Source organism: Rhinoraja longicauda, chromosome 17, assembly GCF_053455715.1.
Source record: "Rhinoraja longicauda isolate Sanriku21f chromosome 17, sRhiLon1.1, whole genome shotgun sequence".
Lineage (NCBI taxonomy): Eukaryota > Metazoa > Chordata > Chondrichthyes > Rajiformes > Arhynchobatidae > Rhinoraja > Rhinoraja longicauda.
The window spans coordinates 5375881-5395619 of record NC_135969.1 but is presented as its reverse complement, the minus strand read 5'-3'; the positions used below and the strand labels follow the sequence as shown (position 1 = coordinate 5395619).

The 19739-nt window shown below is 44.3% G+C and overlaps 1 protein-coding gene across 1 annotated transcript in view; it reads left to right on the top strand.

The window, feature by feature from the left end:
* Window positions 1–12879: 12879 nt before the first annotated feature.
* atg7 (ATG7 autophagy related 7 homolog (S. cerevisiae)) overlaps window positions 12880–19739 on the top strand; it is a 183452-nt gene continuing 176592 nt past the window's right edge. Inside the window, exons 1-3 of the mRNA XM_078413787.1 lie at window positions 12880–13087; window positions 13192–13246; window positions 19425–19542. Coding sequence (XP_078269913.1) covers window positions 12934–13087; window positions 13192–13246; window positions 19425–19542 — 327 coding nt within the window. The 5' untranslated portion in view covers window positions 12880–12933. The remainder of the gene's footprint in view (window positions 13088–13191; window positions 13247–19424; window positions 19543–19739) is intronic.

Here is a 19739-nt window from a genome sequence, read left to right as displayed (position 1 = left end):
TAAAAATTCTAACAGAAAATGACAGATTAGATGTGGGAAATCTGATAGTCCTCAGCAGATAAGGTTATAATCTCATTAAAGAAATATGAAAAATCAATCCCTGCAGACTGCGCCAGTTTGTTGTGGTATTAATGGTTAATCCAGGGCCTTTGTTCAGCAACCAAATTTAATATTTAAGGGCAATTAAAAACAGTTGCACCATTTAAATCCTGATCATTTCACAAACGCTGTACATATGAATTCTCAGTACATTTTGAAATGCACTAATGCAACCCATGTAATTGTAGCATAAAATAATTAGCCTTCAAATGGCAAAATGATTATTTGTGACACATGGAGCTGAAATGAAACATATTGTCAATATTTTCTACATCTGCAAAATCTACAGTGATTCGAGAGCGATAGATGGGGCGAATCCATGGACCATTTCACTTGGCCTGGAGCCAGTCCACTGGTTTACTGTGACTGAATTAGTCAAAATCTGTTTTATTTGGTTCTGGGATTTCTCTCCAGTGAGCTTCTGCAACAGAGAATTAATTAGGCTTGTGTATTTGCAACGACTCACTGAACCTACACAGAAATGTTATTACATTGGATTTCCAAGATTTTGTAAGATTACTCTGGTGTTATGAACAGTAGATAATTATTAGTTTTACCAAAGATAGACACGAAATGCTGGAGTAACTCAGCGGGACACACGGCATATCTGGAGAGAAGGAATGGGTTCCAGAGATGCTGAATTACTCCAGCATTTCGTGCCTATCTTCGGGGTAAACCAACATCCGCAGTTCCATCCTACACATATTAGTTTTACCATATGTTTTTACACTGACTATGTTGAAATTGTGTTAACTTATTAACATTCAATATTTCCTGTCTTGGTCCTTTGATTTTACAGTTAAGTAAGGAAAGAATGAAACACAAGAGTTTACTTTTATATTTCTTGTTACTGGAGAAATTTGATGCAGAGTTAAAGGAAATTGAGAAGGCCGATATTCTTCCCTGGCACCATTGCTAATGCTGGGAATTACCTGGGTATCTCCAGGGAAGGCCAAGATTATAATGAAGGCACTAGAATAGGCACTTTTGGGTGGCACGGTGGTGCAGCGGTAGAGTTGCTGCCTTACAGCAAATGCAGCGCCGGAGACCCGGGTTTGATCCTGACTACGGGCGCTGTCTGTAAGGAGCTTGTACGTTCTCCCCGTGACCTGCGTGGGTTTTCTCCGAGATCTTTGGTTTCCTCCCACTCTCCAAAGATGTACAGGTATGTAGGTTGATTGGCTTGGTAAATATAAAATGTTGTCCCTAATGTGTGTAGGATAGTGTTAATATGAGGGGATCGCTGGTCGGTACGGACCCGGTGGCCCGAAGGGCCTGTTTCAGCGCTGTATCTCTAAACTAAACTAAACTAAATCAAAACAGGCCCTTCAGCCCAACTTGTTCGTGCCAACCAAGATGCCCCATCTCTGCTAGTCCCACTTGCCCACATTTGGCCCATATCCCTCTAATCTACTCCTATCCATGTCCCTGTGCAAATGTCTTTTAAATGTTGTTTTGGCATCTGCCTCAACTACCTCCTCCAATTACTCATTCCATATACCCAACACCCTCTGTGTGAAGAGGTAGGACCTCAAGTTCCTAGATAACCCTTTCCACTCCGGAATAATGCTTTGGATTTGAAATACAAAGGTTGTCAAATCCAGGCAAAGGCCAATGCAGATAGACACAAAATGCTGGAGTAACTCAGCGGTTCAGGCAGCATTTCTGGAGAGGAGGAATGTGTGATGTTTCGGGTCGAGACCCTTCATCTTTTGCCTGACTCTCGTCTGAATAAGGGTATCAACTCGAAACGTCACCCATTCCTTCTCTCCAGAGATGCAGCCTGTCCTGCTGAGTTTTGTGTCTATCTTCGATTTAAACCAGCATCAACAGTTTCTTCCTACACAAAGACAAATGACTTCCAAACCACTTTGGGAACAATAAGCATTCTGAACAATTATTCAAGAATTTACCAACCAGATTGTATACTGGGAAATACAATCTGGTTGTCCCATTTTAGAATGATAGTTCAGAATGCTCATTGTTCCCGAAGTAATTTAGAAGTGTACAAAGTTGTGTACAAAGTTGTGAAATTGTAGCATACAAATGAACGCAGTTTGGAGATTTTACCCGGTGATCATCACAACATAAATCATGAAATGCACATTCAATTACTTTTTAACAATGTTGTTTCATTTTAACTTGATCATTTTGCAAGCAATATTTTTGATAATTAAATCCAGGTCTGATAACTAAATAACGTTGTGCATCATAAATCAGGAAATCAGATTTTTTATTCTTCAGCAGTTATTTCAGTGATTGGATTTGCCTCCTTCATCTCCAGAAACAATGGAAAATGTATTTGCTATTGGGTCAAAGTTATTCAGCACAGAAACAGTCCCTTTGGCCCATCTCATTCTTGACAACCAAGGTGCCTTCCTGAACTAGTTCCATTTGCCCACATTGGTTACATACTCCTCTAAACCTTTCCTATTCATGAATATGTCCAAATGTCTTTTAAACATTGTCGTTGTACCTGGCTTACCACTTCCTCCGACGTATACCTACCACCCTTTGTGTGAAAAACCTGTTCCTCGGGTCACCTTTATATAATTCCCCTCTCGCCTTCAGGAATCAAGAGATTTAAGAGTCAAGAGAGGCACGAGTCTTTTATTGTCATATGTTCCACAACAGAACAATGAGTTTCTTACTTGCAGTAGCAGCCCAACTGGCTTTTAAACACAGTACTCGGCACGGTAGCGCAGCGGTAGAGTTGCTGCTTTACAGCGAATGCAGCGCCGGAGACTCAGGTTCGATCCTGACTACGGGTGCTGCACTGTAAGGAGTTTGTACGTTCTCCCCGTGACCTGCGTGGGTTTTCTCCGAGATCTTCGGTTTCCTCCCACACTCCAAAGACGTACAGGTATGTAGGTTAATTGGCTGGGTAAATGTAAAAATTGTCCCTAGTGGGTGTAGGATAGTGTTAATGTACGGGGATCACTGGGCGGCACGGACCTGGTGGGCCGAAAAGGCCTGTTTCCGGCTGTATATATATGATGATATGATGATATGATACTCAATAGATAATACAACAACAAAAAAGTTCAATAAATTTAAAAAACAGAACAAAGCCCACAGCTCAAAGTCCGTAGTATTACCCAAGCAGTTCATGTTCGGAGTTTAGTTGGAGTTCGTAGTGTTCAATAATTTTATGGTTGTGGGAAAGAAGCTGTTCCTGAATCTGGACATTAGTTTTCAGACTCATATACTTTCTTCCCGATGGCAGGTGTGAAATGAAAGTAGCCAGGGTGGTGTGGGTCCTTGATGATGCTGGCTGCCCTTTTGAGACAGAGCCTCTTGTACCAAAGCCTCAGTTTCTCTTGTCGTCCGAGCTTCTTAACGCCCACCTGCCTTGCTCTTTTCCCTACAGAAACATGTCTACCCTGAACTCTTGTCAGCACACTTTCAAAAGCATCCTACTTTCCGGACATTTCTTTTCCTACATACAACCTGCTCCAATCAACGAGCTAGTTCCTGTCTGATACCTTCAACATTTGTTCCAAATTGGAATTTAACTCGCGTCATTATCCATAACTATTTTAAAGCTAACAGAACAGTGGTCGCTGAAAAGACTCATCCACGAACAACATCGGCCACTTGCCCCACCCAATTTCCTAAGACTAGATCAAGTCTGGCCTCTCCCATGTAGGGCCCTCTACATATTGCTTCAGGACATTGTGCTGAACACATTTGATAAATTCTGCCCTGTCCAAACCTTTTGCACTATGACAGTCCCAGTCAATATTGGGGAAAGTTAATATCGGGGGCATGTAGTACACTCCCAAGATTATCATCCCTTTCATATTTCTCAGCTCCACTCACATAGCCTCACCGAACATACTCACCACTTTTTGTAATCTCCTTAATTCCTGGGCGTTGGAATTGCCTAACCAGGCCATGATGCAACCAGTCAATATGCTCACTACTGCACACCTATAGAAGTCCAAGAGAGTTTTCGTGGACATACCGAATCTCCTCAATCTTCTGAGGCAGTAGAGTCGTTGACAGACTTTCTTTATGATTGCATCAATATGCTGGGTCCAGGACAGATCTTTAGAGAAGTGCACACCCAGTTGCTTGAAGATGTTGACTCTGTCCACCACCAACCTGTTGATGAAGACATATTTGTGGATCCTCGGTCTTCCTCTCCCAAAGTCAACAATCAGTTCCGTAGTCTTCCTGACCCTCCTTGAGAGAGAGGTTGGTGTTCTGGCACCATTCAATCAGATGATCAATCCGCCTCCTATACTCTGTCTCATCATTATCTGTAATTTGTCCAACAATGGTGATGTCATCAGTGAATTTAAAGATGGAGTTGGAACCATATCCGTCTATACAGTCACGGGTCTAGAGTGAGTCGAGCAAGGGTTAAGCACACAGCCATGAGGTGCCCGTGTGCTGATAGTTATCAAGGAGGAAGTGTTGTTAGCAATTTGTACAGATTGTGTTCTCTTGATGAGGAAGTCGATTATCTTGATGAGGAAGTCGGTTGCAAAGGGATGAACAGAGACCCAGTTCTCTTAGCTTGGTAACAAGTTTGGAGGGGATGATGGTATTGAACGCCAAGCTGTAGTCAGTCAACCACTGTAGTCCAAGTGGTCCAATGCAGAGTGAAGAGCCAGCGAGATCACACCCTAATTGATCCATTGTGGCTACAATTAAATTGTAGTGGGTCCAGGTTGTTGCTGAGGTAGGAGTTATTTTGCACCATAACCAACCACTCAAAGCACTTCATCACCACCGACGTTAGTGCCACCGGTCGGTGGTCATTGAGGCACATCACCCTACTCTTCGTGGGCACCGGTATAATTGATGCCCCCTTAAAGCAGGTAGGAACCTCAGAACTCAGTAATGAGAGGTTGAAGATGTCTGCAAAAACTCCAGCCAGTTGGTCTTAAACCTAAGCCCTCTAGTTTTAGAGAACCTCTTCCCCGGGAAAGACTGTGACCATCCATCTTATCTGAGGCATATATTTGTATAGGAAAGAACTGCAGATGCTGGTTTACACCAAAGATAGACACAAAAATCTAGATAGAGCTCTTATTGGTAGCGGAGTCAGGGGGTATGGGGAGAAGGCAGGAACGGGGTACTGATTGAGAATGATCAGCCATGATCACATTGAATGGCGGTGCTGGCTCGAAGGGCCGAATGGCCTCCTCCTGCACCTAGACAGGCAGCATCTCTGGGTAGAAGGAATGGGTGATGTTTCAGGGCAAGACCCTTCTTCACGCTGAGTGTTGTGAGACATACTATTTTCTATGATTTTATTGCCCATTCCAGTTATTAGTCCAATAAACCACCTCTAACCTGTGCAGTGTTGCAGGGGCGGACACGGTGGCGCAGCGGTAGAGTTGCTGCCTTACAGCGAATGCAGCACCGAAGACCCGGGTTCGATCCCGACTACGGTGCTGTCTGTACGGAGTTTGTACGTTCTCCCCGAGAACTGCGTGGGTTTTCTCCGAGATCTTCTGTTTCCTCCCACACTCCAAAGACGTGCAGGTTTGTAGGTTAACTGGCTTGGTAAATTGTCCTGAGTTGGTGTAGGATAGTGTTAATGTGCGGGGATCGCTGGTCGGTGCGGACCCGGTGGGCCGAAAGGGCCTGTTTCTGCGCTGTATCTCTAAACTAAACTAATGTGTAGCTCAGTGTTCCAGATATCCTATATAACCAATGCTCTCTATAAATGAAACGTAACCTCTGTACCTGGGTACCAGCTTTCTTTAAATCATACAATAGGATACCCACATCACTCAGTGCCTCAGAGCTCTACAATCTCTCATCATTTTATCTCAAGAGTTATCTCAAGAGTCAAGAGTGTTCAATTGTCGCATAGACTTGGATGTGAATCGGAGCAATGAATTATTTATTTGCTGCAGCTTTACAGCCACCTTAAATGCAACAAGAATAAAAAAAATAAACACAATAAATTATCTGTTATTCCAAGTAAACTAGATCATGATGGTGCAAAAAAACACAACGTACCATAGTGATACAACGCCTGTAGTGGTTCGGTGCTGAGGTGGGGTGATGGTTAGCATTGTGCACTTTGGTTCAGGAACCTGTTGGTTGATGAGAAGAAGCTGTTCTTGAACGTGGAGGTCATGGTTCTCAGGCTCCTGCACCATCTTCCTGATGGTCTGGGTGGTGTTGGTCTTCGATATTAGCTGCCTTCTTGAGGCAGCACTCCCTGTAGATCCCTTCGATGGTGAGAAGGTCAGTATCTGTGAGAGACCGGGCACAGTCCACCACTTTCTGTAGCCTCCTTTGTTCCTGACCGGTTGAATTTTCCAAACGAAGTCGTGAAGCAACCAGTCAGTATACTCGTTTTTATTTTTCCTGCCAAAATGGATAATTTCAGATTGTTATACATTACACTTAATTTGTCACACTTTTTGCCCCCCATCTTGCACAAATACTAAACTTTCCCAAACGCAGTGTTCAGGGCGGCATGGTGGCGCAGCGGTAGTGTTGCTGCCTTACAGCTTCAGAGACCCTGGTTCGATCCTGACCACGGGTGCTGTCTGTATGGAGTTTGTACGTTTTCCCCATGACCTACGTGAGTTTTCTCCATGATCTCGTTTCCTCTCACACTCCAAAGACATACAGGTTTGTAGGTGATTTGCCTTGGATTAATTGTAAATTGTCCCTTGTGTGTGTAGCATAGTGTTAGTGTGCGGGGATCACTGGTCGGCGCGGACTCAGGGGGCCGAAGGGCCTGTTTCCGCGCTGTATCTCTAAACTAAACTAGACTAAAATTGAACTTAGGCAATTGCTGCCACAGCTATCTAGCAATACGTAGTGATCCAAGGGCAACATTGCGATTTGGACTGCTGTCCTATTGTAAACTCGTGTTGCTTCAGTCCTTTCTAAAAACATCCGAAAATAAATTGATTTGCAAATATGGCTTAATTATAAACACCATTGTAAATTAAAACTAGCCTTCATGTCATGTTCCCATCCATTCAAATGGATGAGCTCTGTTCCAGACACTGTGCTCAGTTCTCTCATCTTCCCTAGGTCCCTGACTTCAATTAGTCCATGCATTCTAATTTAACCCGCAGCATAGATACTTACGCTGAGTTTGTGACTTATTCAGAACGAGTGAATTATGCTAACACAATTACTGTCAGCTGGTGATTTGCTCCAGTCAATTGCTGAAGAAAAGCGCAATCCAGATCCAAAACAAAGACTAATTTATTCAGCACTGATTAAAAAAAATATGTTCCAAAGCACGTTGGAAGGGAGGCTGGAAATAAGCTGAAGGATGAAATGCCACAGTAGGGACTGGTATCAAGGTTTGTTTGACAACACTACTATGCCATGCCTCTGTGCAATGCAACTCACAGCACTAAAGGTGCTGTACAAATTAAAACCAGTGTTGCTGTTAATGCAGCAGCACAAGGAAAACAATGGACACTAAACCAGCGGAAGGAATAAGGCAATGACAGAAAGCTTAATCAAAGCTTAATATACCATGCTGGTATATACCAAAGATAGACACAAAGTGCTGGAGTAACTCAGCAGATCAGGCAGCATCTCTGGAGAAAAAGGATGGGTGACGTTTCACGTTGGGACCCTTTCTTCAGACTGAAAGTAGAGGGGAGGAGGGAGAACTGGCGTTTCGAGCCGGGGCCCTTCTTAACACTCCCTCCCGACTACTTTCAGTCCAAAGGGCCCCGACCCGAAACGTCACGCATCCTTTTTCTTCAGAGATGCTGCCTGACCTGCTGAGTTGCTCCAGCACTTTGTGTTTGTCGTCAGAGAAATTGGATCTAGTTTTTAAAAGATTTTCCATTCAGAGAGTGAAACAGAGAGATGGAGTTTTACAAGGCTGGAACTCCAGAATGTGCGATCAAGGTGGCTGAGGTATTGCCTGTTATGGAGTGTACACAAGGCCAGGCAGAAGCCTGGATAAAATGGAGAAGGTTATAAAGAGGAGCAGGGGTCATTTCATAAAGAGAGAGAATGCATGAGATGCAAAAGTGACATTGGCACATGCATGAGGAAGCAAATAGCTTCGAGCCAAATATTCTTCCATTCATATGATGACACCTCATGTACAAACACGACACATTTGGACCCAACAAAAATCTTGCACTCACCGACTAATTCCGCACGATAAGAGTAAAGAGAATTCGTAATTTAGCTAAACTACTGGCCTTAAAATGAAACCACCGCATTAAATTAAGTGGCTCAGTGGGATGGATATTTGCTTTTCTTATCTCAGGCACTTGTGTTGAAAATCAGCATGGCTGCACATCTACAGGGAGCCAACCGCAGGGTCAAACTATCATTGTCAGTTTCAGCACGATATTGCACAAGGAATTCTGACAATGCTGATCTGTGAACTGAGCAGTTGAAGTTTGTGCCCCTTACGCGACTTTTAAATATTGAACAGTACAGCACAGCAACAGGCCCTTTAGCTGTGCTGAACGTGATGCCAAGTTAACCTAATCCACTCTGCCTGCACGAGAATCCATATCCCCCCATTCACTGCACGTGCATGTAGTCATGTGACAGCCACTGAAACACCACTGTTGTACCTGCTTGCACACCACACCAGGCAGCACGTTCCTGGCACCTCTCACTCTATGCCCATCGCATCTCCTTTACACATTGGTCCTCTCACCTGAAGGTTATGCCCCTGGGGCAAAGGTTCTGACTGTCTACCCTTTCAATGCCTCTCAACAATCCAAGTTTGTACAACTCTCTTTATAGCAGCAAACACCCTCTAATCCGGGCAGCATTCTGGCACATCTCTTCTGCACCCTCCTCAAAGTCTCTCCATCTTTCCTGTAATGGGGTGAACAGAACTCCAAAAGTGGCACATCCAAAGCTTTAACAAAGCTGCAACATGACATCCTCAGCCGATGCCTCGACTGATACAAAACACTGCCTTTACCACTACGTCTACTTCTGTTACCACTTTCAGTGAGCTACAGTCTTGGATTCAATGATGCTCCTGTACACGAATGCTGTTAAAGGTCTTGCCATGAACTTTATGCTTTCCCCTTACATTCGACCTCCCACAGTGCAATACCTCACACTCCATCAGATTCTTCTCCTTCTGTCATTTCTCTAGCCATGTCTGTAGCTGGCATATCCTGCTGTATACTTTGACTACCAATGATAGTGTTGCCTGCAAAGTTATTAATCAACTCTTCTACATTTATGCCCAAGTCATTTATATATATCACAAACAACAGAGGGCCCAGTACAGATCCCTGCAGAACACCACTGGTCACAGACCTCCAGCCAGAATAACACCCTCCCACCATAACCCTCTGACTTCCACAGGTAAGCTAGTTCTGAATCCAAACTATCAAGTCACTGTGAATCCCATGCATCTTCATCTTCAGCATCAGTTTACCGTGACGGATTTTTATCAAATGCGTTAATAAAATCCATGCAGCCAACATCACTGCCCTCATCAATCACCTTGATCACCTCCTCCGAAAACATAATCAAGTTACTAAGACATGACATGCCATGGACAAAGCCATGCTGACATTCCCTATTCTCTTCCAAATGAGAGTAAATCCTGCCCCGAAGGATTCTCTCCCACACCACTGCCACTGACATGATGCCCACTGGGGAGGAGGGAGGAGGGAGGGGGGAGGGGGAAGGGGAGGGAGGGGGGAGGAGGGGGGAGGGGAGGGGAGGAGGGAGGGGAGGGGGGAGGGGGTGCTGCACCAATGCAGGAGAGGATTGGGAGCAACGGGTCCACTTGGTCTAGTCCTAATTAAAAATAACCAAAGGATTGGTGCCTTCGATAAATCAAAATCTATGGTACAAACGTCAACTGATGTTTAAAATGATTTGTTTCTTTTCAATATGCCACAAAATCACTATAAGGAACCATAACACAAATCAAGTTATTTTACAACCTCAAAGGAAAATCTCATCCCATATTGTGCAGGAAGGAACTGCAGATGCTGGTTTAAATAGAAGATAGTCACAAAATGCTGGAGTAACTCAGTGGGTTAGGCTGCATCTCTGGAGAGAAGGAATCCCCCCCTCCCCCTTCCCCCATTCCATCCCCCTCAACCCCCCCTTATTCTTCCTCCTTAGGAGATAGATTTAAACTTTAAAATATGAATAACTTAAAAAATATAACACCGATTTTGAGGCGAGATCCTTCTTCATCCAATATAGTCTGATGTCTAAGACAAAGCCAAAGTGCTTTCCGTTGAGCATTCTGCACAGATAAAATAATGAATACTCAAATAAAATATATTGTAAAATAGACATGATTCCATTGGATGAAAAATGTGAACACTTCCTTATCTCTGCATCTCCCTCTCCCCTGATTCGGTCTGATGAAAGGTCTCGACCCAAATCATCACCCATTCCTTCTATCCAGAGATGCTGCCTGTCCCGCTGAGTTACTCCAGCATTTTGTGTCTATCTTCGGTTTAAACCAGCATCTGTAGTTCTTCCTTTAACACTTTCTTAAAAAAATCATTCTCTGCAGGCACATATCTGTCTTGACAGAGAAATGGTGCCTGCCAAATTACAACTCAATGATACAAGTTAAGCCCCAAAACCTTCATGGCTGCAGGTTTTCTTGGAGAGCAAATATCAACGACCTGCGTGGGTTTTCTCCGAGATCTTCGGTTTCCTCCCACACTCCAAAGACGTACAGGTATGTAGGTTAATTGGCTGGGTAAATGTAAAAATTGTCCCTAGTGGGTGTAGGATAGTGTTAATGTACGGGGATCGCTGGGCGGCACGGACTTGGTGGGCCGAAAAGGCCTGTTTCCGGCTGTATATATATGATATGATATACATTCAATTATATAGATTTTATTATTTTATACATCAATGTCAGCAAAACTACCAAGCTGTCATTGACATCAGGAAACTGGGTGTACACAACCCAGTCTATATCAATGGTGCTGAAGTGTTTTGTTAAAATTTAAATTTAAAAAAAATTTTTTTTTTAAATGGTGCTGAAGTGGAGATGATCAAATGCTTTGGGTTTCCAAGTGTAAATATCACCAGCAATTTGTGCTGGTCCAACCACATTGTTGCTACAGACAAGAAAGCACACCAACAATTCTACTTCCTCAGAAGGTTAAGGGAACCTAGCAGGTCTCCAATGACTCTAACTAATTTCTACAGATGCAACCACAGAAAGTATCCTAACTGGAGGCATCACACCTTTGTATGGCAACTATTCTGCCCATGACCTCAAGAGATTACAGATTTATGAACGCAGTCCAGTCGATCACACAAGCCAACAAACTTCCCAGCGATTCCATTTATACTTCATGCTCACTCGAAAAAGCATCGAACATAAGCAAGGACCACTTACACTTCGGTCATTCTCTCTTATCCTCTCTCCGGATAGGCTGAAGATACAAAATCTTGAAAGCATGTACCACCAGATTCAGGTATAGCTTCCCAGTTGTTATCAGACTATTGAATTGACTTTCATGTGCTAGGCATGAATTCTTCATCTTCCAATCTACCTTATTGAGGCCCTTGAATTTTTTTTTTAACTTGCATTTTCTCTGTCGTTGTAATGCTATATTCTGACCTCTATTTCTTTTGTAATGTCAGCCATTAAATTACATATAGTTCATCACATACTAACAATTTCTGGTTTGTTGTCACTTATTACATGTCCAATGTGGACATTTTTACCGATTTAGTTTAGTTTAGAGATACAGCGCGGAAACAGGCCCTTTCGGCCATCGGGTCCTCGCCAACCAGCGATCCCCGCACATTAACACTATCCTGCACCCACTTGGGACAATTTTTACATTTACCCAGCCATTAACCTACAAACCTGAGAAAACACACACAGGCCACAGGGAGAACATACAAACTCCGTACAGTACAGCACCCGTGGTCGGGATCGAACTCGGGTCTCCGGCGTTACATTCGCTGTAAGGCAGCAACTCTACCACTGTGCCACCCAATGGCAATGGAAACATTATGGGAAAAAAGCAATTGGAAACGTAAGATACAATACTGGAATGGTTAATTATCTTAAATTGCTGAATTTAATAGCCCAGTCAAAAGATGAGGTTCCATGGGGAAATTATGCAGGTGGGATAATGTCCAAATGTATGAATTCGGCATGTGTATGATTGCAGGTTCATACAGGTTAACTGGATAGTCATTAAAAAAAGGTTTATTTCCCCTGAAATAAAAGTAGAAAATGTTGGAAGTACTCTGCAAATCAGACAGCATCTCGAGAGAGAGAAACTGAATTAACATTTTAGACTAATAATTCGCAACTTGAACTTGGAAAGTTTGGAAAACTAGTGTGTTTTAAGTGGTAGAGTGGGGAGAGGGAGAAGCAAATGAACGTTTGTGAGAGGGTGGATACCAAGAGAAACAGATGAATGCTTTAGGGAGTTTGGATAAGCTGGTTAACAAGTGGAAGATAATAACTAATGCAAATCCCCATCTCTGTGAAATGAAAATTAAGTATTTTGCTCCCTTTAACTGGAACAAGATATAAAATAAGTATCTCCTCCGTCCACCTAGTGAAAATCCAAGATGATGCCAGCCTTCATCGTCCACCGCTGCCCATCCCTCCACGCTGGGCTCTGGGGCGCTTTGTGGTGACGCCCTCCGGCTGCAGAGGAGCACGGTGACGTACATGAACTGCGCCGGCAGGCGGCAGAGGGGCACGGTGACGTAATCGAGCTGCGCCGAGAGGCTGCAGAGGGGCAAGGTGACATAATCGAGCTGCGCCGAGAGGCTGCAGAGGGGCACGGTGACGTAATCGAGCTGCGTCGGCAGGCGGCAGAGGGGCACGGTGACGTGAATGAGCTGCGCCGCAGGGAGGAGAGGAGCGGGGCGGCGGTGGTGGACAGAATGGAGCGGCCTGTTGTTGACCTGCCCGCCCTGCAGTTTGCCCCCTTCGCCAGCGCCTTAGATGCGGGCTTCTGGCACGAACTCACCCGGAGGAAGCTGAACGACTACAGGCTGGACGAGAGTCCCCGGAACATCAAGGCATATTACTATAATGGTACCGTGGCGGACTTACCGGCTCTGCCTCTGTACTTGAGGCTTTATTCACCACCCAGCAAAATTAAACGAGCAAGAATTAAACTGTATTTTCTTATTCGAAAGGTGATCCATCTGGACTGCCAACTCGACTAACTTTGGAGTTCAGTGCGTTTGATGTGTGAGTAATGATACTTTACTCAGGGGGTGGGGGGGGGGGGGGTCACTTTGACCGTTGTGCAGCCTCTCTTGGATGTAAACAAGAGAGTCGGTAGATGTTAATTATAACGGTGCACTGGTCTGTAGCTGTTTAGATACCCGGGCGTAAATTCCCATATCAGCACCTTGGTGTTGTGTACAGGTCTTCTATTCACAAACTACTATTTAGTTGCAAAAACACACCAGTATTTTTTGTTGTCATTGTCAATTGCCTGGAAGTGATTTGTTATTGTTTATAAACCTGATGTCACTTGCAGTGAAACATCACTGTTAGTGCCACAGCATCTGGCTGATGTTCAGTCCAGGGTTTACAATTGTACTTATTCACAAAGTGCTGGAGTAACTCAGCAGGCCAGGCAACATCTCGGGAGAGAAGGAATGGGTGACGTTTCGGGTCGAGACCCTTCAATTGTACAATCTAAGTTAGTCTTCCTTGCCCCTTGGCTATGAATACTCTGTGGGAAGTGGGGTAGGGATGATTGTGGGCTGGGAAGGCAAAAACTATGTTGTGAAAGGCAAATTATTATAAAGTCATAAGTGATAGGAGTAGAGTTAGGCCATAGGCATATGGGTGCCTTTTTTTTGCACAATTTGTACAATTGTTTTTAATATTCAATTTGAAAACTGAATATTCTAATTCTGTCTTGGATTGCACAATTCTTTCCCACGCCATTGTTTGTAGAATATACGGAAGTGGAAATAACAACACAAATACTTTGAGTATACTAGTCGTTGGTGTCAGAGCTTGGGTAGTTTACACCCCAGCGGTATGAACATTGACTTCTCTAACTTCAGATAGCCCTTGCTTTCCCTCTCTATCCTCTCCCCTTCCCAGTTCTCCCACTAGTCTTCCTGTCTCCGACTACATCCTGTCTTTGACATCTTGCCCCCTCCCCTGACATCAGTCTGAAGAAGGGTCTCGACCCGAAACGTCACCCATTCCTTCTCTCCCGAGATGCTGCCTGACCCGCTGAGTTACTCCAGTATTTTGTGTCTACCTTGGTGCTGGATCTATGTTCTGGAATTCCCCCAAAAATGCACTGTTTGAGTACCTTCATAAAGTCATACAACTCAGAAACAGGCCTTTTGGCCTAACTTTGTCCACGCCGACTAAGAAACCCCATCTACATTAGTCCCACTTGTATATGTTTGACCCATATTCCTCCAAACATTTCCTATCCATGTACCTGTCCAAGTGTCTTTTGAATGTTGTTATAGTTTGTGGACTTTAGCTCTGCATTTAACACCAGTGTGCTGGAGCAACTACACTCCAAACTCTCCCAGTTGACTGTGCCTGAACCCCTCTGTCAATGGATCATCAACTTCCTGACAGACAGGAAGCAGCATGGAAGGCTGGGAAAGCATATCTTGGGCCCGCAGACCTTCCGCATAGGAGCGCCGCAAGGCTGCGTACTCTCCCCTCTCCTTTACTCTCTCTACACCAACGACTGCACCTCCACAGACTCCTCTGTCAAGCTCCTCAAGATTGCGGATGACACTACCCTGATTGGACTGATCCAGGATGGGGAGGAATCTGCCTACAGACGGGAAGTGACACAGCTGGCGTCCTGGTGCCATCGCGACAACCTAGAGCTCAATGCTCTTAAGACAGTGGAACTAATTGTCGACTTTCGAAGAGCTCCCCCTCCCCTCCCCCCACTCACAATAACACCACAGTCACATCTGTGGAGTCATTTAAGTTCCTTGGAACCATCATCTCCAGGGACCTTAAATGGGGGGCCACCATCGACTCCACAGTCAAAAAGGCCCAACAGAGGATGTACTTCCTGCAGCTACTGAGGAAACACAATCTGCCACAGGCAATGATGGTTCAATTCTACACTGCCATCATAGAGTCTGTCCTCACCTTCTCCATCATGGTCTGGTTTGGCTCAGCCACCGAGCACGACATCCGGAGGCTGCAACGGATCGTTCAATCAGCTGAGAAGGTTGTTGGCTGCAACCTTCCCCCCATTGACGAACTGTACACTGCAAGGGCCAGGAAGCGAGCGAGCAAAATCATCTCTGACCCCTCTCACCCTGGCCACCAAATTTTTGAAGCACTTCCTTCTGGAAGGCGACTCCGGACTGTCAAAGCAGCCACAGCCAGACATAAAAACAGCTTTTTTCCACGAGTGATAGTTCTATTCAATAACCAAAGTCTGTAGTCTCTTTTTTGCTCTGGTTTATTTTCACCCACATGTTTAGACCGTAATGTTGTATCCTTATTGTTTTGATGTGTTTATGCTTTATTCTTAATTGTTAACTGTATGTTTGTTTTGTCATTTGTGAGCGGAGCACCAAGGCACATTCCTTGTATATGCACATGCTTGACCAATAAACTTATTCATTCATTCATTCATTAGTACCTGCCTCAAGTACCTCCTCTGGCTGCTCGTTCCATGTACCCACCACTCTGTGTGAAAAAGCTGCCCCTCATGTTCCTATTAAATCTTTCCCATCTCATCTTAAACCTATGTTTCTGGTTCTTGATTCCCTACTCGAAGTAAAAGACTGTGCATTCACCCTTTCTGTTCCTCTCATGATTTTAAACACTTCTATCGGATCCTGAACTCCAAGGAACTGTGGTAGCCTCCTCAACATCTCACTATAGCTCATCCCCTCGAAGTCTGGCAACATCCTCGTAAATATTCTCTGCCCTCTTTACAGACATTTTTCCTGTGCCAAATCTGAATATAATACTCCAAATGCAGTCTCACCAATGTCCTGTATGACTGTAACATAACATTAGAACAACTGTCATAGTTTAAGAAAGTAAGCTATAAAAGGAGATCAGAAGGGCAAAAGGGAGACAGGAGATAGCTCTGGCAGATAGCATTAAGGATAATGCCAGATGTTTTATAAGCACATAACGGGTAACCACAGAGAGAGTGGGAACCCTCAGGAATCAGAGCGGAAAAACACAGGAGGATGGGGGATCTTGAGGTAATCGTTGGGTGTCTTGAGAGCAGTCAGTATTACTGGTGCTGAAGGTCCTAATGTGTATAAAGATATACAAATCTCCTGTGCCTAATCAGATGTATCTGAAGACACTGAGGGAAGCTAGAGAAGAAATTGCAGGAGCCCTCCCGGAGATTTACGAGTCATCGAGTGACACAGTGGGGAAACAGGCCCTTCGGCCCATCTAACTCACAACAGCCAACATGTCCCTGCTACACTAGTCCCACCTGCCAGCATTTGTTCCATATCCCTCCAAATCTGTCCTATCCATGTGCCTGTCTAACTGCATCTTAAATGTTGGGATAGTTCCTGATTCAAGGAGAAATAGCTGAATGGATAGAAAATTGGCTTCATGGAAGGAGGCAGAGGGTGATGGTGGAAGGTTGCCTTTTGGACTGGAGGCCTGTGACTGGTGGTGTGCCTCAGGATTCGGTGCTGGGCCCATCTCTGTTTGTCATCTAAATCAATGATTTGGATGAGAACAACATTGCATGGTTAACAAATTTGCAGATGACGCAAAAGTGGGTGGTATTGTAGGTAGTGAAGATGGTTGTGAAGGATTGCAGCAGGATCTTGATCGGTTGGGCAGGTGGGCTGAGGTATGGCTGACGGAATTTAATACAAAGAAATGTGAAGTGCAACATTTTGGAAACACTAATGTGGGCAGATCCTACACAGTGAATTGTAGGGCTCTGAGGGGTGTTGTAGAGCAGAGGGACCTAGGAGTGCAGGTGCATAGTTAATTGAAAGTGGCATCTCGGGTAGATAGGATGGTCAGAAAGGCTTTTAGCACATTGGCCTTCGTCAATCAGAGCATTGAGTATAGAAGTTGGGAGGTCATGTTGCAGCTGTACAATACGTTGGTGAGGCCGCATTTAGAGTATTGTGTTCAGTTTTGGGCACCATGTTAAAGGAAAGATGTCAAGCTGGAAAAGGTGCAGGGAAGATTTACAAGGATGTTGCCAGGGCTCGAGGGCCTGAGCTATTGAGCAGGCTAGGCCTCTAATCCTTGGAGCGCAGGACGATGAGGGGTGATCTTATAGAGGTGTACAAAATCATAATAGGGGTAGATGCACATAGTCTCTTCCCAGAGTTGGGGAATCGAGAACCAGATGGCATAGATTTCAGGTGAGGGGGAACATTTGGACAGGTACATGGATAGGACAGGTTTAGAGGGATATGGGCCAAATGGCAGCAGGTGGGACTAGTGTAAATCGGACATGTTGGCCAGTGTAGGCAAGTTGGGCCGAAGGGCCTGTTTCCACGCTGTAAGACTCTATGACTGTAAGTTGCTCACCGCTAGCTTCTTGAAGGTAATCCAGGGTAGGTAATAAATGCTGGTCCTGTAAGTGACATCTAGATCTTGATTGTTTTAAAAACATAATTGTAGTTTGATGCTTCTACGAGGGGTAGCAAGAAGAGCAGTTATTTTCTATCCATTTCACGATTATTTTTCATAAGTGTGGCAATAAATTGTTGTATTAAATCAATACTTTTCAGCCCCCAATTCTAAGCTTTCCCTTTTTGCTTCTCTGAAATGAATAACAAGTTTTGCAAATTATAATATTTACCTTGTGTTCCGCTGTTGATGTTACTGCTGTTATCAAAAAAAATGTACCGAGACATGAAACAGCTGAGGTGTTTCATCACTCGGACTGTTAAAGCAATTTTATCGAACCTGAAATAACTGCAGCTGAGATCTGACCTATATTTATATATTACAAACCTCCCATTTATTAATTTGTTCCCCTCCCTCAAAGATGTTGACGCTTCTGTACAATGTAACTTCTTTACATCGGCGAAACCAAACGCAGGCTCGGCGATCGTTTCGCTCAACACCTTCGCTCAGTCTGCCTTAACCAACCTGATCTCCCGGTGGCTGAGCACTTCAACTCCCCCTCCCACTCCCAGTCTGACCTTTCTGTCATGGGCCTCCTCCAGTGCCATAGTGAGGCCCACCGGAAATTGGAGGAACAGCACCTCGTATTTCGCTTGGGCAGCTTGCAGCCCAGCAGTATGAACATTGACTTCTCCAACTTTAGATGTTCCTCTGTCCCTCTCTTCTCCTCCCCCTTCCCAGTTCTCCCTCTATCTTCCTGTCTCCACCGATATCCTTCCTTTGTCCCGCCCCCCTGACATCAGTCTGAAGAAGGGTCTCGACCCGAAACGTCACCCATTCCTTCTCTCCTGAGATGCTGCCTGACCTGCTGAGTTACTCCAGCATTTTGTGAAATAAATACCTTCGATTTGTACCAGCATCTGCAGTTATTTTCTTACACCTTCTGTACTATGTTGATGTCTTGCAATTGGCCACAGCGTTGGTAAATCTTTACTCTGGGCGTCACTGAGCTGTTTTAGTAAAGTAGGAGGGGTGTGGTTGTGGAAAGGATTGCTTTACAGTTTCAGCAGATATTGTTCCTATCTGCAGACTTGCACCAGCAGCAGCCTGTGACTAATAATCACAAGTGTGCGCCTTGCATGATGTTGCCTTTCTGTACCAGCATCTGCAGTTATTTTCTTATACTACTTATCCCGCAATAGGATGTGGAGGGTGGCACAGTGGTGCAGCGGTAGAGTTGCTGCCTTACAGCGCCAGCGCCCCGGGTTCGACCCCGACTACGGGCGCCGTCTGTACGGAGTTTGTACGTTCTCCCCGTGACCACACGTGTTTTCTCCGAGATCTTCGGTTTCTTTCCACACTCCAAAGACGTACAGTTTTGTAGGTTAATTGGCTTGGTATAAATGTAAATTGTCCCTAGTGTGTGTAGGACAGTATTAATGTGCAGGGATCGCAGGGCGGTGCGGACTCGGTGGGCCGAAGGGCCTGTTTCTGTATTCCGTATCTGTATCTCTAAACTAATTCCACCTGAATAATTTGATTGTGGTCCAGGAGACACACCTAAATGAAAAATCCTAACTAACTTGTCATTCAACTCATTTATGCACACAATACAAGTATATGTGGTAAACAATCACTTGCAGTGCATTTTAACCATTTGCTCTCGAAGTTTGTATTATCTGCACAAATGTATTACCTTTATACGATGGAGGTGGTTTGATGCTCTGTGGATTTCATAGGTCTAATTAAAGGACAGTTCAGTACAGACCAATAGCACATGGTTGGAATTGCTGCAGAATTTCTGTCACTTTGTGTAAAACTATTTTGTATGTTCACGTAGGAACACTGTGACTTCACCGCGATGTTGCCCAATTTTTGGGACTCTGTACAACACCAATACTCTGCAGTCATTTAAATCCACTGATAAGAAGGCCTTACTGGACCAAGTGGGAAATGAGGTATGTTGCAAAAAGCATGGATTCTTTACTCACGGAGGAAACAAGGCTTTTTATACAATGCTGATTTTTAAAAAATATGGTTTTATTTATTTTTGGTTGTGGAAAGTAAATAAAAGAATTGTCTTTCATTATCTCAAGATTCCCAGTAGACTTTGTAACCAATGAAGTAATTTTGTCACATGTCCATAAACACACAA